This window comes from Sander vitreus, chromosome 7, assembly GCF_031162955.1.
Source record: "Sander vitreus isolate 19-12246 chromosome 7, sanVit1, whole genome shotgun sequence".
Taxonomy (NCBI): domain Eukaryota; kingdom Metazoa; phylum Chordata; class Actinopteri; order Perciformes; family Percidae; genus Sander; species Sander vitreus.
This window is the reverse complement of record NC_135861.1, coordinates 32,584,579-32,604,860: the sequence shown is the minus strand read 5'-3', so window position 1 is coordinate 32,604,860 and position 20,282 is coordinate 32,584,579. Positions and strand designations below refer to the sequence as shown.

The following is a 20,282-nucleotide window of genomic DNA, read 5'->3' as shown; positions in this document are numbered from 1 at the left end:
TCACTATCGTCATGGCTGAGCCGGCAAAAAAGAAGCAGAAAGCTAGGAAAGCATTGTCGGAGGAACAGGAAAGAGGAAACGGAAGACTGACAGAGAGAGGAGTCAGACACAAGTAAACATAGGAGCTGCCAAATATCTATTCTGAAGCTGTAGGGGGAAAACCTGCCAGCAAAAAGCGAGAGAACAGCGAAGAAATGGCCAAAACTACATAGCACCTCTTTAATTTAAAACATATGTAACGAAGCTCCAGAAGTTCTCTGAGTTCTCTTATGAGACACTAATTAAGTAAAAGTGTAAGTTCATAAGATTACATTTGGAACCAACAGTGTTGTAATGTAACCATGTACAAATACTTAGTTATTGTACTTAGGGCGAATTGTCACGTATCTGTACTTTACTTCGTTATTTATATTTCTGGAAACTTTCACTTTTACTCCGATACATTTCCTAACTAAAAGGTATGCTTTTATTTTGACACCCGTGTGTGTGTGTGTGTGTGTGTGTGTGTGTGTGTGTGTGTGTGTGTGTGTGCGTGCGTGTCTGTGTGTGTGTCCATTTGTGTGCGTGTGTGTTTGTGTGGGCATGTGAATGTGTGTGTGTGTTTGTGTGGGCGTGTGCGTGTGTGTGCGTGCGTGTGGTGTGTGTGTTTGTGTGTTTTTGTGTGTGTGCGTACGTGTGGTGTGTGTGTGTGCGTGCGTTTGTGTGTGTGTGCATGTGTGTGTGTGTGTGTGTGTGTGTGTGTGTCCATTTGTGTGCGTGTGTGTTTGTGTGGGCATGTGCATGTGTGTGTGTGTGTGTGTGTGTGTGTGTGCGTGTGTGTGCATGTGTGTGTGAGTGTGTGTGTGTGTATGTATGTGTGTGTGTGTGTGTGTGTGTGTGTGTGTGTTCAACTCAGGTAATACATCAAATGTAGGTTATCAAACAAAGGCTATAAACATATCTAAATAAATATAAATTAATCCATCAGTTTTTCTAATAATCTTTACTGTTTAAAAAGTTACAACAGTAAAACAGGGTTTCTAAAGGTAACAAAATATATCCTCATGAAAGAAATCAAAACAAAAAAGTGAAAATAGAATAACGGGGCTTTTATTTTGACAGCGGTCCCCCCGGAAGTGGTGTTTGTTGTTGTTTCCCCGTGCTGAGCAGCGGGAGCAGTGAGGAGAGAAGCCGTTAGCTGAATCCAGATCAGGGAATCCCAAACAGCGTTTCTTAGTTTGTTGATCAGAGATGGAGCGACACCGGGAACACACGGAGGAGACCAAGCTGCGGGGAGAAGGTTAGTCTGACAATCTAACTGCTCTCATAATCACGCTAAGCTAACGTTAGCCTGTTAGCCGCATGCAGCTAGCTCCTGAAGCTAACGTGTTTTTATATCAGCGTGCTAACTTTATCCTCACAGTTCTTCAGCTGCAAGAACAACATCCGCTGTCCTAGATTCAGTTCTGGAAGAAGTATTCAGACCCTTTACTGCAGTTAAAGTACTAATACCAGTGGCATGAAAAGACTCAAGTAAAGTACAAGTACCTCAACATTTGGACTGAAGTACAAGTACTGGAGTAAATGTACTTAGTTACATTCCAGGGCTGCCTACATTATAACCATCCAGTCTTTTTTCCACTGGCCAAAAAGTGATTGCAGCTTCTGTCTTGTGTTTAAAAAGGTTGTTTGTGCCTCAAAATGACTAGATTTTATTCCTGAGGCTTTTAGCTGACAGATTATAGCCCACGCTGAACTTTCTACCTGTTGAAATACCTTTTTAAAGGGCCAGTACATCCAGTAACACCCAGTTTTCTAAGGAAGTTGTTGACTGGGAGGTTCCAGACTGAGTCTGACTATGCCAGGCTACATAAGAAGCTACCAGCTGAAATATATATTTCTGAAAAGTTGAAGGCTTAATCTGTGATGCTGTCAAAGCTGGAAGAAGAAATGAATCAACTTCAAAGGGGGGAGGGTGTCACATGTTATAATAATCTAAAATATATCCATACATATCATTTATTAATAAATATAAATCAGTCCATCAGTTGACCAAAGTGTTGATTTGTAACTTTTGGGAACAGGAAATTGGAGAAGTGTGTGTGTGTGTGTGTGTGTATGTGTGTGTGTGTGTGTGTGTTGTTTTTCTAACAACAGCAGTGACCATAGAGCTAGTTTGTGTCTTTTAGCTCATAGCTTTAGCAGCAGACTGTTGTACGTCCTGCTGTTGGAATCCTCTACAGTGAAATACAGTCACACTTTTACACCGTTTAGCTGTCAGCATTTAAAGCGTGTTTAATCCATCTGCTAGCTAACGGTAGTCTAACATACACGTTACCTGCTGCCAAGTGTTACGTGTTATTAGTGTTAACTAGCGTCACATGCAGCGATGCTTCTGCTGCCTCTAGCGTCTGTTTTCGGAGCATCAGAGAGCATTTAAGTTGCACCGAAATCCGCGTTGCTATTCCGTCGATCGGTTTGGCACCGGTGCCATATTAGCACTGGATTTTAACCTGCGTCATGCGGTCAATATTACCGAGTTAACTGTCTGATAACAGGCTATGCTACATGTTTAATATTACAGCGTTAACTGTGTGATAACAGGCTATGCTACACGTTTAATATTACAGAGTTAACTGTCTGATAACAGGCTATGCTACACGTTTAATATTAGCGTTATAGGTAAGACAACAGGTTATGCTACATGTTTAATATTACAGAGTTAACTGTCTGATAACAGGCTATGCTACAAGTTTAATATTACAGAGTTATAGGTCAGATAACAGGCTATGCTACACGTTTAATATTACAGAGTTATAGGTCAGATAACAGGCTATGCTACATGTTTAATATTACAGAGTTATAGGTCAGATAACAGGCTATGCTACATGTTTAATATTACAGAGTTAACTGTCTGATAACAGGCTATGCTACATGTTTAATATTACAGAGTTAACTGTCTGATAACAGGCTACGCTACACGTTTAATATTACAGAATTAACTGTCTGATAACAGGCTATGCTACACGTTTAATAGGGCTGCACGATATTTAGTTTCATCGTCTACATCCCGATGTGCGCATGCGCTATAGTCACATCGCAGGACGTTGCGATGTTGACGCTACAACTTCTTTGCTGCTTGATAAAAAAGTAAACTTTAACCGTTCTCCTTTTCCATGATTGTTACCGGCCGACCCTTCCCCTTTTAAGAGAGGTGGTCATGTGACGTAACGTTAGTCCGATGGGGGGGGTTGTTATGGGCGGTGAGGCTCTCCCGTGTGTAGAACAAGGGGGTAAGCGTCTCCTCACAACCCAAACCTCCTATGGCGCCATTTTGATGCTAATAAGCACTCACCCCCCGTTAGCATCCCATTGACTGCCATTCATTTTGACGTCACTTTGACAGCGAATAACTTTACATCTAAAGCGTTTAAAGACTTTATTTGTCCATTGTTTATTTCTAAAGAAACACGACAATGTATAAAAGGCTCCATTACCTTGTACTTCACGTTATGGCTCCATAGCAGACGTTTTTGTAAAAATAGGCTAACGATTGTGTCATAATCATGGGACTTACTGTCGCATAGTAGAGGAATTACCGTATAGTACAGGAGAAGCTCGCAGGCAGTTTGACTCACATTAGCTGTTTAAGTTGAATTACTAATGTTAACTAGCATTTTAGTTAGCAATAATTAGCCTGTGCCCATGTTATCTCCTTACATATACCTACGCTCTCCGTCTCTGCAAGATTGGGAATGATTGAGATTTCTCTTGGCACAGCTACCAGAAGACTTACAACTTTCAGATAGGTTGCTCACGTCACAACTACATCGTCTCTCTCAGTTGGAGGCTGTGCAGTATCGCTCGGCGCTCACCGGAAAAGTGCTTCTAATATCCTTCACTGGTCTCCGTCCAGAGCAACGGGATCTGTTGGTCCATTCTTATATACTGTCTATGGTGTAGAAAAGTCATGAGAAAAGTACAGTAAGAGGCAGCTGCCGCTGACACAGTGATCCACATGCTTTTCTATGGGTAGTGAAGCTACAGTAGTCGGTGTTTTATGTTCGCTGTAAAGACAAACTAAATCACCTGATTAATGCAACGTAGTCACGACATATCCCGGCCATTTTTCACAGCAGAAAGCTGTTACCAGCCATGCTAAAGCTAACATAGTTAGCCTAAAGAAACAAGGCGTCTGTCTAGGGTTGGACATCGTTTGGATTTTAACGATTCTGATTCCAATTGCGATTCTTCCTTTAGATTCCGGTTCTCATTGATTCTCGATTCCGATTCTTTGAGGGGTGGAGTTGAAATGGGTCACATGCCTATTTTCACAAATAAGAGGAAAGTTTTATTTTGATTCAATGGTGGGTTGCAGTTTTGCCGGGCTTTTTCAACGTAAAATAAAGCCACACTAGAGCCCCGCTTACTGTGCTCCAAGGCTGCAACACAACAAGCGCCTGGCTGCTACGGAAACCAAAACTTGCGCATGTTAAATTTGGAACCCATAATCAGATTTGAAACCAAATCCTCCAAACGATTCCAATAAAGAAACGATTCCACTGGAATCGTAATTTTTGAAACGATTCCAAGTAGGAATCGGTTCTCGATGCCCAACCCTATGTCTGTCCCATCTAACGTTACGGTTCGGAGCTGCGACACTGGAAACGTAACACTAATCTACAACAGCAGTCTGTTTCTGATATAACGTAATTTACACTGATTTTAGTGCTCTTGGATACACAGTTTGTTGCAAGAGTGTGACATGCAGGCTCTGCATGCACAGCCAACCAACAATCATGATCAATTTTAATCAATTTATCAAACAACCAAAGCAGGCTCCGCTAGTCGACCACAACCTTCAACCTGAAATTTAGAGGAAGCAACATGCCAGGCCCAGATGGAGGGCTCGTCAGCGAGCGTCTGGTGGCCGGGTTTGCCACGGAGCCCGGTCGGGCACAGCCTGAAAAAGCTACGTGGCGGACATCCCTCCATCCCATGGGCCCACCACCTGTGGGAGGAACCGCTGGGGTCGGGTGCGCTGCCACATGGGTGGCAGTGAAGGTCAGGGGCCTCGACGGACCAGACCCGGGCAGCAGAGGCTGGCTCTGGGGACGTGGAATGTCACCTCTCTGTGGGGGAAGGAGCCGGAACTTGTGCGGGAGGTGGAGCGCTACCGGTTAGATCTGGTGGGGCTTACCTCTACGCACAGTCTTGGTTCTGGAACCATACTCCTGGATAGGGGTTGGACTCTTTTCTTCTCCAGAGTTGCCCAGGGTGTGAGGCGCCGGGCGGGTGTGGGGATACTCACAAGCCCCCGGCTGAGCGCCGCTACGTTGGAGTTTAACCCGGTGGACGAGCGGGTCGCCTCCCTACGCCTGCGGGTTGTGGGGGGGAAAACTCTGACTGTTGTTTGTGCATATGCACCAAACAAGAGTTCAGAGTATTCGGCCTTCTTGGAGACCTTGAGTGGAGTCCTGCATGGGGCTCCAGTCGGGGACTCCATAGTTCTGCTGGGGGGACTTCAACGCGCACGTGGGTAATGATGGAGACACATGGAGGCGTGATTGGGAGGAACGGCCTCCTGATCTAAACCAGAGTGGTTGTTTGTTGTTGGACTTCTGTGCTAGTCATGGATTGTCTATAACTTGAACACCATGTTCGAACATAGGGATGCTCATAAGTGTACTTGGTACCAGAGCACCCTAGGCCAAAGGTCAATGATCGATTTTATAATCGTTTCATCTGATCTGAGGCCATATGTTTTGGACACTCGGGTGAAGAGAGGGGCGGAGCTGTCAACCGATCACCATCTGGTGGTGAGTTGGGTCAGGGGGTGGGGAAGACTCTGGACAGACCTGGTAAGCCCAAACGGGTAGTGCGGGTAAATTGGGAACGTCTGGAGGAGGCCCCTGTCCAACAGACTTTCAACTCACACCTCCGGCGGAGCTTTTCGTGCATCCCTGTGGAGGCTGGGGGCATTGAACCCGAGTGGACAATGTTCAAAGTTTCCATTGCTGAAGCTGCGGTGAGGAGCTGTGGTCTTAGGGTCTTAGGTGCCTCAAGGGGCGGTAACCAACGAACACCGTGGTGGACACCGGTGGTCAGGGAAGTCGTCCGACTGAAGAAGGAGTCTTTCCGGGATATGTTATCCCAGACGACTCCGGAGGCAGTTGCAAGGTACCGAAGGGCCCGAAGGGCTGCAGCCTCTGCCGTGAAAGAGGCAAAGCAGCGTGTGTGGGAGAAGTTCGGAGAAGACATGGAGAAGGACTTTCGGTCGGCACCAAGGTACTTCTGGAAAACCGTTCGCCACCTCAGGAGGGGGGAAGCGAGGAACCATCCAAGCTGTGTACAGTAAGGATGGGGACGCTGTTGACCTCAACTGAGGAGGTAATAGGGCGGTGGAAGGAGCACTTTGAGGAACTCCTAAATCCGACTAATACGCCCTCTATGGTAGAGGCAGAGCTGGAGGATGAGGGGGGATTGGCATCAATTTCCCTGGTGGAGGTTGCTGAGGTAGTTAAACAACTCCACAGTGGCAAAGCCCCAGGAATTGATGAGATCCGTCCAGAAATGCTTAAAGCTCTGGGTGTGGAGGGGTTGTCTTGGTTGACACGCCTCTTCAACATTGCGTGGAAGTCTGGGACGGTGCCTAAGGAGTGGCAGACCGGGGTTGGTGGTTCCCCTTTTTAAAAAGGGGGACCAGAGGGTGTGTGCCAATTACAGGGGTATCACACTTCTCAGCCTCCCCGGTAAAGTCTACTCCAAGGTGCTGGAAAGGAGGGTTCGGTCGATAGTCGAATCTCAGGTTGAAGAACAATGCGGATTCCGTCCTGGTCCTGGAACAACGGACCAGATCTTTACTCTTGCAAGGATCCTGGAGGGAGCCTGGGAGTATGCCCAACCAGTCTACATGTGTTTTGTGGATCTGGAGAAGGCGTATGACCGGGTGCCCCGGGAGATACTGTGGGAGGTGCTGCGGGAGTACGGGGTGAGGGGGTCCCTTCTCAGGGCCATCCAATCTCTGTACGACCAAAGCGAGAGCTGTGTCCGGGTTCTCGGCAGTAAGTAGGACTCGTTTCAGGTGAGAGTTGGCCTCCGCCAGGGCTGCGCTTTGTCACCAATCCTGTTTGTAGTATTTATGGACAGGATATCGAGGCGTAGTCGGGGTGGAGAGGGGTTGCAGTTCGGTGGGCTGGGGATCTCATCGCTGCTTTTTGCAGATGATGTGGTCCTGATGGCATCATCGGCCTGTGACCTTCAGCACTCACTGGATCGGTTCGCAGCCGAGTGTGAAGCGGCTGGGATGAGGATCAGCACCTCTAAATCGGAGGCCATGGTTCTCAGCAGGAAACCGATGGAGTGCCTTCTCCAGGTAGGGAATGAGTCCTTACCCCAAGTGAAGGAGTTCAAGTACCTTGGGGTCTTGTTCGCGAGTGAGGGGACAATGGAGCGGGAGATTGGTCGGAGAATCGGCACAGCAGGTGCGGTATTACATTCAATTTATCGCACCGTTATGACGAAAAGAGAGCTGAGCCAGAAGGCAAAGCTCTCAATCTACCGGTCAGTTTTTGTTCCTACCCTCACCTATGGTCATGAAGGCTGGGTCATGACCGAAAGAACAAGATCCAGGGTACAAGCGGCCGAAATGGGTTTCCTCAGGAGGGTAGCTGGCGTCTCCCTTAGAGATAGGGTGAGAAGCTCAGTTATCCGTGAGGAGCTCGGAGTAGAGCCGCTGCTCCTTTGCGTCGAAAGGAGCCAGTTGAGGTGGTTCGGGCATCTGGTAAGGATGCCCCCTGGGTGCCTCCCTAGGGAGGTGTTCCAGGCACGTCCAGCTGGGAGGAGGCCTCGGGGGGGACCCAGGACTAGGTGGAGGAATTATATCTCTAACCTGGCCTGGGAACGCCTCAGGATCCCCCAGTCGGAGCTGGTTAATGTGGCCCGGGAAAGGGAAGTTTGGGGTCCCCTGCTGGAGCTGCTACCCCCGCGACCCGACCCCGGATAAGCGGATGAAGATGGATGGATGGATTTTTATTTTTTTTGTAGATGCACTCCCCTGCAAAATCACCCCAGTAGTTAAGAATGATTTAGTATTTCTAAATAGGGCTATTTATGTCCTCTTGTAAAAAAAAATCTTTTTTTCATATCGCAATATCGCAGGGAAAAAAAAATATCGCAATGTAAGTTTTTTTCCAATATCGTGCAGGCCTAACGTTTAATATTACCGAGTTATAGGTCAGATAACAGGCTATGCTACACATTCAATATTACCGAGTTATAGGCCAGATAACAGGCTATGCTATATGATTAATATTACCGAGGTAACTGTCGGATAACAGGTTTTGCTACATGTTCAATATTACCGAGTTATAGGTGCTCTAAGCGAAGTTCTTGTTGACGTTCGACGTACGTCCCTCCTTCCTCCTCATCCCGTCCCCTCCCCTCCCTTCCATGCTCTCGTCCCCCAACCCCCACCTCAAATCCTTATTGTTATTTTTCGTGGTGCAGGCTGGCACAGTTTGTTTTTTGTTGGCGTTTGTGGAGCCTGGGCTGTCTACAGAGAACGTGTTTTTTTTACAGTGGGTTCAGGGGACAGGCAGCTAGCATATAGTGAGGAGATGTTTGCTGTATGTGACAAAAAAATGTTGTAGCCTAAAAAATGTGTGACATCGCTTAGAGCACCTTTAACTGTCGGATAACAGGCTATGCTACATGTTTAATATTACCGAGTTATACAATGACTGACGTTCACGTTCAATATTAGCGAAAACCAAACTTTCATAGTGAGTTCAGGGTCGGCTAACTGTCCTGCGGGCAAGAGAAAGTGAGACTTCGACGTATTCTGTCAGTGAAGGCTACGTCGCGGTGAGTATGTCACTTTCCAAATATGTAAAGAAAAGAAAACAAGAATACAGAGTTTTCAAAGACGAGTGGACTGAAAAATATGCCTTCATTTTTCCCCAATCCAGCATGAAGCCCTTGTGTTTCATTTGCACAGAGACCGTTGGAGTTGGGAAGAGTAGAAATGTTAAACGCCACTATGACACAAAGCACGGATATTTCCAACAGCAATATCCTCAGAATAAAGGGTGAGAACAACAGAACTTGGTCACTCACTCACACTCCGAGTAACCTTTATATTACTGGGCCTTGTTGTTTTTAAGGTCAGTTCGTTTAATCAGTTTTTTCAGGCATGAAAACAAAAACAGTTTGCTTATTTAGTTTGTAACATTTACTTACAAATCAATCCGTGTAGATTGTTCTCTTTTTGTTAATATTTCTTCTAAAACTATACTGTACACCTGGAAATTTTATCATAAATGTTGCTTGGGTTCAAAAGCAACCATTTCGGGGCAGACAGTGTCATTTCTTTTGCCCTAGTTGGAATGTATTTTGAAAATGTCTGACACTTTAATGTATGTTGCTGTTGGAGCTATTCATTTTTTTTGTTATATTTAATAGTTTCAGGGCTTAAAGTATTCCAGCACCGTGCCGGATCTCCAGCGTGCGGCCGTGATAAAAAAATAAATAAAAAAATTGGGAACTTGCATTCATGCAGTTTAATATTTTCGAGTCAATTAATTTCACCTACCAATAATATGAGAGGAACACAGCTTTAACTAACACAGGGCTGAAGTACTCGGGCCTGGTGCCGGATTTCTGACGTATGGCTATTTTAGAAAAGAAATAAATGAAGTCCACATGGGATTTGTTTTTGATGTGCTGGGTTAACCAATCATCGAACATCCACCTACCACTGAACTGAGTTCTAGCCAATCAGATGCAAAGTAGGGCGGGTGTTTGCCGAAAAGCGAGAGTGCGGTGTAGTCTCCGTGGTAACGTGGCTAAAAAAAAGTTTTATCAAACTTGGAGCATGTACAGTGGGGAGAACAAGTATTTGATACACTGCCGATTTTGCAGGTTTTCCCACTTAAAAAGCATGTAGAAGTCTGTAATTTTTATGATAGGTACTCTTCAACTGTGAGTGACGGAATCGAAAACAAAAATCCAGAAAATCACATTGTATGATTTTTAAGTAATTCATTTGCATTTTATTGCATGACATAAGTATTTGATACATCAGAAAAGCAGAACTTAATATTTGGTACAGAAACCTTTGTTTGCAATTACAGAGATCATACGTTTCCTGTAGTTCTTGACCAGGTTTGCACACACTGCAGCAGCGTTTTTGGCCCACTCCTCCATACAGACCTTCTCCAGATCCTTCAGGTTTCGGGGCTGTCGCTGGGCAATATGGACTTTCAGCTCCCTCCAAACGTTTTCTATTGGGTTCAGGTCTGGAGACTGGCTAGGCCACTCCAGGACCTTGAGATGCTTCTTACGGAGCCACTCCTTAGTTGCCCTGGCTGTGTGTTTCGGGTCGTTGTCATGCTGGAAGACCCAGCCACGACCCGTCTTCAATGCTCTTACTGAGGGAAGGAGGTTGTTGGCCAAGATCTCGTGATACATGGCCCCATCCATCCTCCCCTCAATACGGTGCAGTCGTCCTGTCACCTTTTTTAGACAAGCAGCCCCAAAGAATGATGTCTCCACCTCCATGCTTCACGGTTGGGATAGTGTTCTTGGGGTTGTACTCATCCTTCTTCTTCCTCCAAACACGGCGAGTGGAGTTTAGACCAAAAAGCTCTATTTTTTGTCTCATCAGACCACATGACCTTCTCCCATTCCTCCTTTGGATCATCCAGATGGTCATTGGCAAACTTCAGACGGGCCTGGACATGCGCTGGCTTGAGCAGGGGGACCTTGCGTGTGCTGCAGGATTTTAATCCATGATGGCGTAGTGTGTTACTAATGGTTTTCTTTGAGACTGTGGTCCCAGCTCTCTTCAGGTCATTGACCAGGTGCTGCCGTATAGTTCTGGGCTGATCCCTCACCTTCCTCGTGATCATTGATGCCCCACTAGGTGAGATCTTGCATGGAGCCCCAGACCGAGGGAGATTGACTGTCATCTTGAACTTCTTCCATTTTCTAATAATTGCACCAACAGTTGTTGCCTCCTCACCAAGCTGCTTGTCTATTGTCCCGTAGCCCATCCCAGCCTTGTGCAGGTCTACAATTTTATCCCTGATGTCCTTACACAGCTCTCTGGTCTTGGCCATTGTGGAGAGGTTGGAGTCTGTTTGAGTGTGTGGACAGATGTCTTTTATACAGGTAACAAGTTCAAACAGGTGCAGTTAATACAGGTAGTGAGTGGAGAACAGGAGAGCTTCTTAAAGAAAAACTAACAGGTCTGTGAGAGCCGGAATTCTCACTGGTTGGTAGGTGCCATTAATACAGGTAACCAGTGGAGGACAGAGGAGCCTCTTAAAGAAGAAGTTACAGGTCTGTGAGAGCCAGAAATCTTGCTTGTTTGTAGGTGACCAAATACTTATTTTCCTGAGGAATTTGCAAATAAATTCATTAAAAATCCTACAATGTGATTTTCTGGATTTATTTTTCTCATTTTGTCTCTCATAGTTGAAGTGTACCTATGATGAAAATTGCAGGCCAAATTCAGTGTCACTTTTGAAGATGCAACATAGAAGGTTAACTGACAGCACCATCGTTGTCATGAAAAACAAATATATATATATATATATATATTAGGGCTGTCAATTCAAAAATGTAATCTAATTAATTACATACTCTGATTAATTAATCGAAATTAATCGCATACATAATTAACGGTGCCTGAACCGAAACCGAAAAAAAGAAAAGAAAAAAAAAAAGGGTACTAAACAACAGTTGGTGACATTAAAGAACAGCTTGTTTATTAAATGATTTAATAATAATGTATAACAATAACTTATTTCACTAGTAAATTGCTGTTGAATGACAAAAACACCAACCAGATAGGAAAAGGACATTTACAATAACTTCAAATGCACCACGAGTCTGTAGTTTACCAGTTTCATTGAACGCACCGGCTGTGTTGTTTCTCCGACGGCAGCTGCAGATTGTTACATCCCGGTGTTGAATCCTCTACAGTAAAACACAGTCAAACTTTACACCGTTTAGTGTTAGCTGTCAGCATTTTAACTGTGTTTAATCCAGCTACTAGCTAGCGGTAGGCTAACGTTAGCTGCTGTTGAGTATTGTGTTAACTAGCGTCACATGCAGCGGGGTTTGTGTTTCCTGTAACGTCTGTTTCAGAGCATCGGAGAGAAGTGCAGACATATCAGTGGCACTAGATTTTCGTCTGTATGCAAACGTCAATATGGAATGGATTAATCTGCGTTCATTTTTTTGAGCAGCGTTTTTTTCTCAGATTAATTAATCAAAATTAATGCGTTATTTTGACAGCCCTAATATATATATATATATATATATATATATATATATATATATATATATATATATACCAGCTCTAGTCTACAATTACAATGAATTCAATTAAATATACATTGTTTAGGCTACTACTGAACCAATTTTGGTTCCGTTACCCAACGGTACCTTTTCTTTTGATACTTTCCCTCTATAATTACAAAACAATTATTTCAGTTGTAAAAATTATTGTCAAACCTATTTATCCTATGTACTTAGAACATTGTTATTTTATTAATTAAACAAAATCATCCTCCTCCCAAACCCAACCCTACAACCTATTAAATTGAATAATTATTCATTTCTTACTCACTGTAACTTTTATTCTTGTATTTGTATATTCTTTTTTAGCCCGATTTATTTTCATGACCATTTTTAATTGCTCTTTAATGTTTCATGTAAATCACTTTGAATTGCCTTGTTGCTGAAAGGTGCTGTAGAAATAAAGTTGCCTAGCCTTACAACCTCAGCCTGTCAGTCAGTCACCAGGGCACAGAACCACTGTTGTGCCTATTTAGGAAGTGTAACGTCAACAGCACCGCGACAGCTTTTGGCTCTCCATTAATATCATATCGCAGCAAACGCTGTCTGCATGAAGTTTTGAAAAATTGAAACCACACTTGAAACCACTTCATCAGTGTTTCCGTGACTCACTGTGACTCACCGTCCGCAGCTATGCGTGTGTGTGCGAGTGTGTGTGTTTGTGTCAGAGCTCCGCTCTCTGTCAATTTTCAGAGAGGACAGATAAGCTTGAGCTTACATGCTCTCAGGTACCGAAATTTTGACGTTTAACGTGTAAAAAAGGGGACAAATTTACTGGTCGCACATGTGCGACTATGTAAAATTCAGTCGCACACACTCAAATTTTGGTTGCAGCCTGGAGCCCTGCTACATGCTTTGTAAGTAGGAAACCCTGCAAAATCGGCAGTGTATCTAATACTTGTTCTCCCCACTGTACAGTAGCAGCGGTAAGAAAGTGATTGCTAGTCATTAGATGCTAGTCACAAAGCTACATAAGCCTGTTCAAATATCATTAGTATTTTTATTTTGGTTATTTTAAGTATCTGCTAGTGCTTTTGTTTTGAAAGTACCAAGCAGCCTTAGCCACCAGGTGAAGTCTACACATATGGGTGATCAGGTATGTAGGAGGTAGACACCGGCGAGGGCTGATGGTTTTTTACCACAGCCTAGAGACGCCATTGTTCCTTTGTTTGTTTGCCTAGAACTGGATAAATAAACCTCATAAAATGCCACCTCTGCCTGGACAATGAAGGTTTTTATCTCTGCGTAAGAGTCCCTCCTTTGGGGACTCAGTGGCTGTTTGACTTTGAGTTTGTTTTGTTCAATCTGAGGACAAATCGCCACTACAGTTGCTTTTAAAGTTAGTTTCTTTAATTTAGGCAACAGATTGCTGTCAAACATTTTTTCCATTAGGCTTGAATGTAATTTTGATATGACTGCCTTTAACTTGAATTAACCTAACAAACTTATTGCTTGTAAGTTATAAGCAAGTTTAATAAAAGTAAATTGCTTATCACCAATCGTTCCCAACCTTTGACCTTGTATATAAATCAGATTTGGACCTTTTTGAATATAAAGTTTGAGAATCCCTGCTATAGTGTGTAGTTTCTGTCTCCATGAGGAATTCTAAGTAATGACAACAACACCGTCAACTGTCAATGCGTCCACAGTCCTGTGACCCGAATCTGAAAAAACTCAGCCGGGACCAGTGACCAGCGGACCTGACAAAATGGTGGAAGACGAGGAGATAGATGATGGTCTGGTAGCTGAGATAAGTGAAGCAGTATTTGCCAAACTCTGCTCCAGTCTGGATACGAAACTCCACCAGATAACTAAATCAGTGAGCTCAGTGAGAGGGAAAAGCTGAAAAGCATAAAAAAACAAAGCCGGAAATGGGTCGGAACTCACCAGTACTGAGTACCGGCACTTCTGTTGTCCTCATGAGTACCGCCACCGCGGAAACAAAGGAGGCACTGGCCCTCCTATGATTTCAAGGCGATCTAACCCACGGACCTCTGTAGTTTACCTTGATTGACAGCTGTTGGTTGCAAAATCCGCAAAAAAAATTGGTCGGAGTCTGGAGCCCTGCTGTCCGATACACTTCCAGTTCGGAAATTTTCTCAGACAGACCGCCACAGCTTTTACAGCCGGAGCTGAGTGAAGGCATGAGGTTTTTTTAAAGGTTTTGGAAACTCAGTTTTGTATGATGATCTTTGGGGACCTGGGATGAATCGGATGATTTCATTATGAAGCTGCATCAGAGTGATCTCAGCTAATTAGCAAAGTATTGTTGAGACTGATATTTAATGTACGTCTGTCTGTGTTTCAGCTTTACCTCCAGATGTTCTGCAAGTGATTGTTGGTGAAGAGGAGCAGCAGGAGTGTAGCTCCAGTGTGGACAATCAGGAGCCAGAGCCCCCCCCACACATTAAAGAGGAACAGGAGGAACTGTGGAGCAGTCAGGAGGGAGAGCAGCTTCAAGGGATGGAGGAGGGTAATATCACAAAGTTCCCATTCACTCCTGTCCCTGTGAAGAGTGAAGATGATGAAGAGAAAGCTCAGTCCTCACAGCTTCATCAAAGACAAACTCAACACATGGAAACAGAAGCTGATGGAGAGGACTGTGGAGGACCAGAACCAGCCAGGAACTCACATCCACTTTTAAGACCAGAGACTGAAGACCAGACTGGAGACTCTTCTGAACCTGAGACTGATGACAGTGCTGATTGGAAGGAGACCAGAGAACCTCAGTCAGCTTTAAACTCTCTGAAACATGATTCAAGATGGAAGAAAACATTCAGCTGCTCTGAGTGTGGGAGAAGATTTGACTTCAAGTCATATCTGAAGAGACACATGATGACTCATACAGGAGAGAAACCTTTCAGCTGCTCTGTCTGTAAAAAATCTTTTGGATTTAGTGATGATTTCCGGAAACACATGAGAATCCACACAGGAGAGAAACCTTTCAGCTGCACTGAGTGTGGGAGAAGATTTGTTCAAAGGGGAAATCTGAAGAGACACATGAGATCTCATACAGAAGAAAAACCTTTTAGGTGCTCAGTCTGTAAGAAATATTTGGCAGATAGGGGAAGTGTAAAGGCACACATGAGAATCCACACAGGAGAGAAAACATTTATTTGCTCTGAGTGTGGGAAAAGATTTAGCCACAACTCAGATCTGAGAAGACACATGAGAACTCATACAGGAGAGAAACCTTTCAGCTGCTCGGTTTGTGATCAAAGATTTGGCTGCAAGACAAATCTGAAGACTCACATGAGAATCCACACAGGAGAGAAACCTTTTATTTGCTCTGAGTGTGGGAAAAGATTTAACGACAACTCAAGTCTGAGGAGACACATGCGAACTCATACAGGAGAGAAAGCTTTCAGCTGCTCAGTCTGTAAGAAGTCTTTTACACAGAGTGGAAGTTTAAAGAAACACATGAGAACTCATACAGGAGAAAAAGCTTTCAGCTGCTCAGTCTGTAAGAAATCTTTTAGACTGAGTAGCCATTTAAAATATCACATGAAACAACACACAGGAGAGGAACCGTCTACTTCCTGTGTTAGTGACATCAGAAAGCAGCAGGATTGGAGCTCCAATGTGGACCAGGAGCAGCCAGAGAATCTCATCCAGGTTGGAACTCTGAACCATAGAAATAAAATGGATAGGAAGGCCATTTCCTTTTAAATTAACGTAGCATAATGGTCAGAGTGGCAGCCATTTTTATGTGTACCATTGCTATGGTTACGTATAAACTTCAGCATAAGCTGACTTCCGGCGAGTCGTGGAGCTGAGGCTAAATGAGTCAAATTAACTTCATGCTTCATCCACACAAAGCACACTGCTATCGCCACGAGTAACGGCTTTATTCGACGATGTGGCGAGCTGGTGACGTTAAGGCGGAGTTAGCAAGCTAATGTTAGCCAAATAAGTTGTTCTCCGGCTGGCTGGTTCCACCGTGCTGTCATGCTGCATCGGTTACAGAGAATGAAGCAAATAATACAACAGCTCCTCAAAAATATGGAAAGAGCAATGCTCAACCTCTGGGTAGTACACGCATAGAGTGTCAATAACATAGCTTTGAAATTAGTAACTCAGCCTACCGAGAGAAACCCTCCCACGCAGCTTGCTGCACTACAATCTTGAATATTTTTGGCTGCATGCATAAAATAACTTATCAAAATAAACCAAAGATAGATTATTGTTATTATCAGTAGTGGCCCATAGAGGGCGGCCCTTCTGGCATTTGCCCAAATTCCAGATAGCCAGGCCGTAACTGGCTGGGTCTAACGTAAGCGGTCCGCTGACCCGTTGTCACTGGGTCTTACTGTCCCTCCTCACTCCATGCAACTCAGAGAACATCTCCAGAGCTGCGTTGGGCGGCTCTCCTCCCAGCGAGCAACATTTTAATTACCATTTAGTTACCATTTTGTTGTGTGCCAATCAAATGACCACGGGAAACAGTTCAATGGCCTTTCTATCCATTTTAATCTATGCTCTGAACGCTGTAATCTGTAAATTGTGGACGCTGCTCTTTACTTAAATGTTTGAATTTAGTCTATGGACAATTAATGTAGTGTATTAGTACACATGAAAACATAAGCTGATGGAGAGGACTGTGGAGGACCAGAACCAGCCAGGAACTCACATCCACTTTTATAACCAGAGACTGAAGACCAGACTGGAGACTCTTCTGATCCTGAGACTGATGACAGTGCTGATTGGAAAGAGTTTCAGTCAGCAGTTGAACTGAACAGAGAAAAACAACATCTTATACGGGCAACAACATTATTTTTGGGACTATTTAACAACTTATTGATAGGATCATATCAGCATTGATAAAGTTAATCATGAACTCACTTAACTAAGTTCCTGTGGCTTTCAAGGTTCAGTTATTCAATGGTTACGTGAGTACTTAAGTAATCGTAAACACAATCAAAAGTTCTCTTTTCACAAATGAAACATTTTGTGTGGGGTCCCACTGGGGATCAATTATAGGCCCTCTTATTTATATAAATTACCTAGTTTGCTTTTTTTTTCTTTTTGCACAGGATGTAAGTGAGCAGCTCAGTAGTGTGCAGCTCAGTAGTGTGCGTGTGTAAGGTAATTGGGAATAATGTCCCTCATACAAACTCGGTCATTTCAACCAGCTGACAGTTTGTAACAAAGAAACAAAGTGGATTCTGGATCTTTTTATATGTCTTATTCATAATAGTTTGTAGCTGACTTTACCAGATGACTTCTCTATTGGCTGTTGAAACAGGAGACGTCTCTTACGTTCTAAAAACCAGCCTCTGGAGACTCGAGAAGCTCAGTCGCAGCGACACTGGGCTTTATGTTATTGTGATTTATCACTCTGAGTTATTGTTTTTTCACAGCTGTTATTGCACATGTGGGGTGCCAATGATGTTCTTAATCGATTCAATTTCAATTCACAAGGTCCAGATTTGATTACAATCAGGTTAGGGAAATTTCAGATCCAATACCAGTTTAGCTTGTACATAAAAGAGATTTTTAGAGAACTTCTGCTGTAAATTATACAAGCAAGAAGGATCCCTCAGATATGTTTTATATTGCACCAGGTTCATGTTTACATTAGGAACTGAGACCCCAAAAGTTTGTTTTAAAACACTTTTTCCTTCTATGTCCATGGTCAAAATTTAATTTTTTCTGGATTTTATTGATTAATATCAGCTTTGGTTAGCCATTAGCTAGTTCTATTAGCTGACTCAGCCCCGGGGTTCGAAAGACCAAACCTGGAAAGAAAACCTCCGTTTTGTTTGTGTATTCACGGAAGTCACTAATCACTACCACTAATATATTTAATGTTATGTATGTTGTATTTCAACTTATGTACTATTTCAAAGATTCTCATTTTTACTATGATTTGTTTTCTACACATTTAATAATGTTGGAGCGAGCCTGAGTTTTGAACTGCCAACGACTGCTTCTTTGTGTTTTTGTGCACATGACGCAAATCAGATGAATAAATGAATAACTTGAGAGAGATGTGTGTTGTGTATGTTTGTGAGATATATATATATATAGATATAGATATAGATATAAATATAGATAGATAGAAAAGTGGTCTGATTTTATATGATAATAATCAGTCTAATATAAACATAAACATTAACTTCACCTTTAGACAAACAACAAAAACAGTTGACATCTTACATTTACACTCCAAGACCTTCTGTCTTCTGTTTGACACTTTAAAAGAAAAAGGGAAACAAACTACCATCATCTTTAATTTGGTTCTTTGTTTTCTCAGAGCTCTGAAAATGCATTTAAATATTTGTCTTTCTTCAAACGTGTATTTTAATCATATCTTCCTGTTTTTTTTTTTTTTTTTTTGTTTGTTTTTTTATAACCTAAAACACTTCTGGACTTTTATTTTGAAGCTCAGCAACTAATCTGCCCCGGAAGCCCGGAAGTCTTCACTGCGGCTAACTTCACACTTTGAACAAGATGGCGTCTAGCAGAAACCAAGGGGGTAAGCTTCTCCTCGGACCGCGAATCTCCTATGGCGCCATTTTGATGCTAATAAGCCATCACCTCCCGTTAGCATTCCATTGACTGCCATTCATTTTGACGTCACTTAAACAGCGAATAACTTTACATCTGAAGCATTTAAAGACTCTATTTGTCCTTTGTTTATATCTAAAAAAAACACGACAATGTATATTCATGTCAATGCTCATGTTATGGAGCAGACGTTTTTGTAAAAATAGGCTAACGATTGTGTCATAACCACGCGACTTACTGTCGCATAGTAGAGGAATTACCGTATAGTACAGGAGAAGCTCGCAGGCAGTTTCATCTCACATTAGCTGTTTAAGTTTAATTACTAATGTTAACTAGCATTTTAGTCAGCAATAATTAGCCTGTGTCCATGTTATCTCCTTACATATACCTACGCTCTCCGTCTCTGCAAGATTGGGAATGATTGAGATTTCTCTTGGCACAGCTACCAGAAGACTTACAACTTTCAGACACGTTGCTCACGGCACATTTACGTCATCTCTCTCAGTTGGAGGCTGCGCAGTAACGCTCAACCATCACCGGAAAAGTGCTTCTAATGGCCTTCACTGGTCGCCGTCTGGAGCAACGAGATCTGTTGGTCCATTCTTATATACTGTCTATGGCAGAAACGCGTGTTAGCAGAGTCTCTCTGTTGTGTTGAGAAAGAGGTAAAATGTGTAAAGTCCAGATGCTGAGAGCGTTGGTGGAGCAGCGACTAACTGCGGCTGCTGAAGAGATATTTGGGCTGTTTGAAAGAACGATAGCAGAGTACGAGGAGGAACTTTGTCGTTCAAAAGAGGAGAACGAGCGACAACGGGAGCTGCTGAACGCTGTTTTCAACCCTCAGCTTCGGTTCCACGGAGCAGGTTTGTTCATTAAACCTTCAGTTGATCTTTCTCTCCTTCCTGTCATCTGTTCTTTCAGCAACCATATGACGATAGGACGTATGTAAATAAGCATTTGTTCATAAGATCTATTTGAATCTTAGCTCTTTAAAAGGCCTTCGCCAAACCCACTAGACTCCATTTAAATAATCAGTACTTTTATCATCGTAAAACACACTGCATTCAAAGTGGACAGAAACACAATAAAACTATCAAAAGCCGTCTTGGTTCATCTTTCCACTGTTCCAACAATCACCACTCTGGTTTGGTTGAAATAAACCAAATAAAATATATTTGCATTGGCTCTGCACAGCACTGTTATAAAATTAACCATTTTATTGCACAAAGTGGCAATTAAACATGAACCCAAACAGCAGAGAAGGCGTTTATATACTGCATGACATAGAATAGCCTACATCTGACAGAAATCAGAAGTAGACATTAAACACACACAGCAAGTTCTGCAGTGTTTCCTTTAGGATTCTTTTGGCAGTGGGGGCAGGTCTGTCCAAACGACCTACACTTAGAACGGACCCACCGCGGTGA

General features: G+C 43.3%; 1 protein-coding gene across 1 annotated transcript; it reads left to right on the top strand.

The window, feature by feature from the left end:
* Positions 1–71: 71 nt before the first annotated feature.
* LOC144521388 (uncharacterized) lies at positions 72–18,330 on the top strand. The gene is made up of 3 exons (XM_078255948.1): positions 72–293; positions 1,102–1,279; positions 14,654–18,330. Exons 2-3 carry the CDS (start codon positions 1,231–1,233, stop codon positions 16,012–16,014), a joined length of 1,410 nt encoding a protein of 469 aa, XP_078112074.1. The 5' UTR covers positions 72–293; positions 1,102–1,230; the 3' UTR covers positions 16,015–18,330.
* The last annotated feature ends 1,952 nt before the right edge of the window (positions 18,331–20,282 follow it).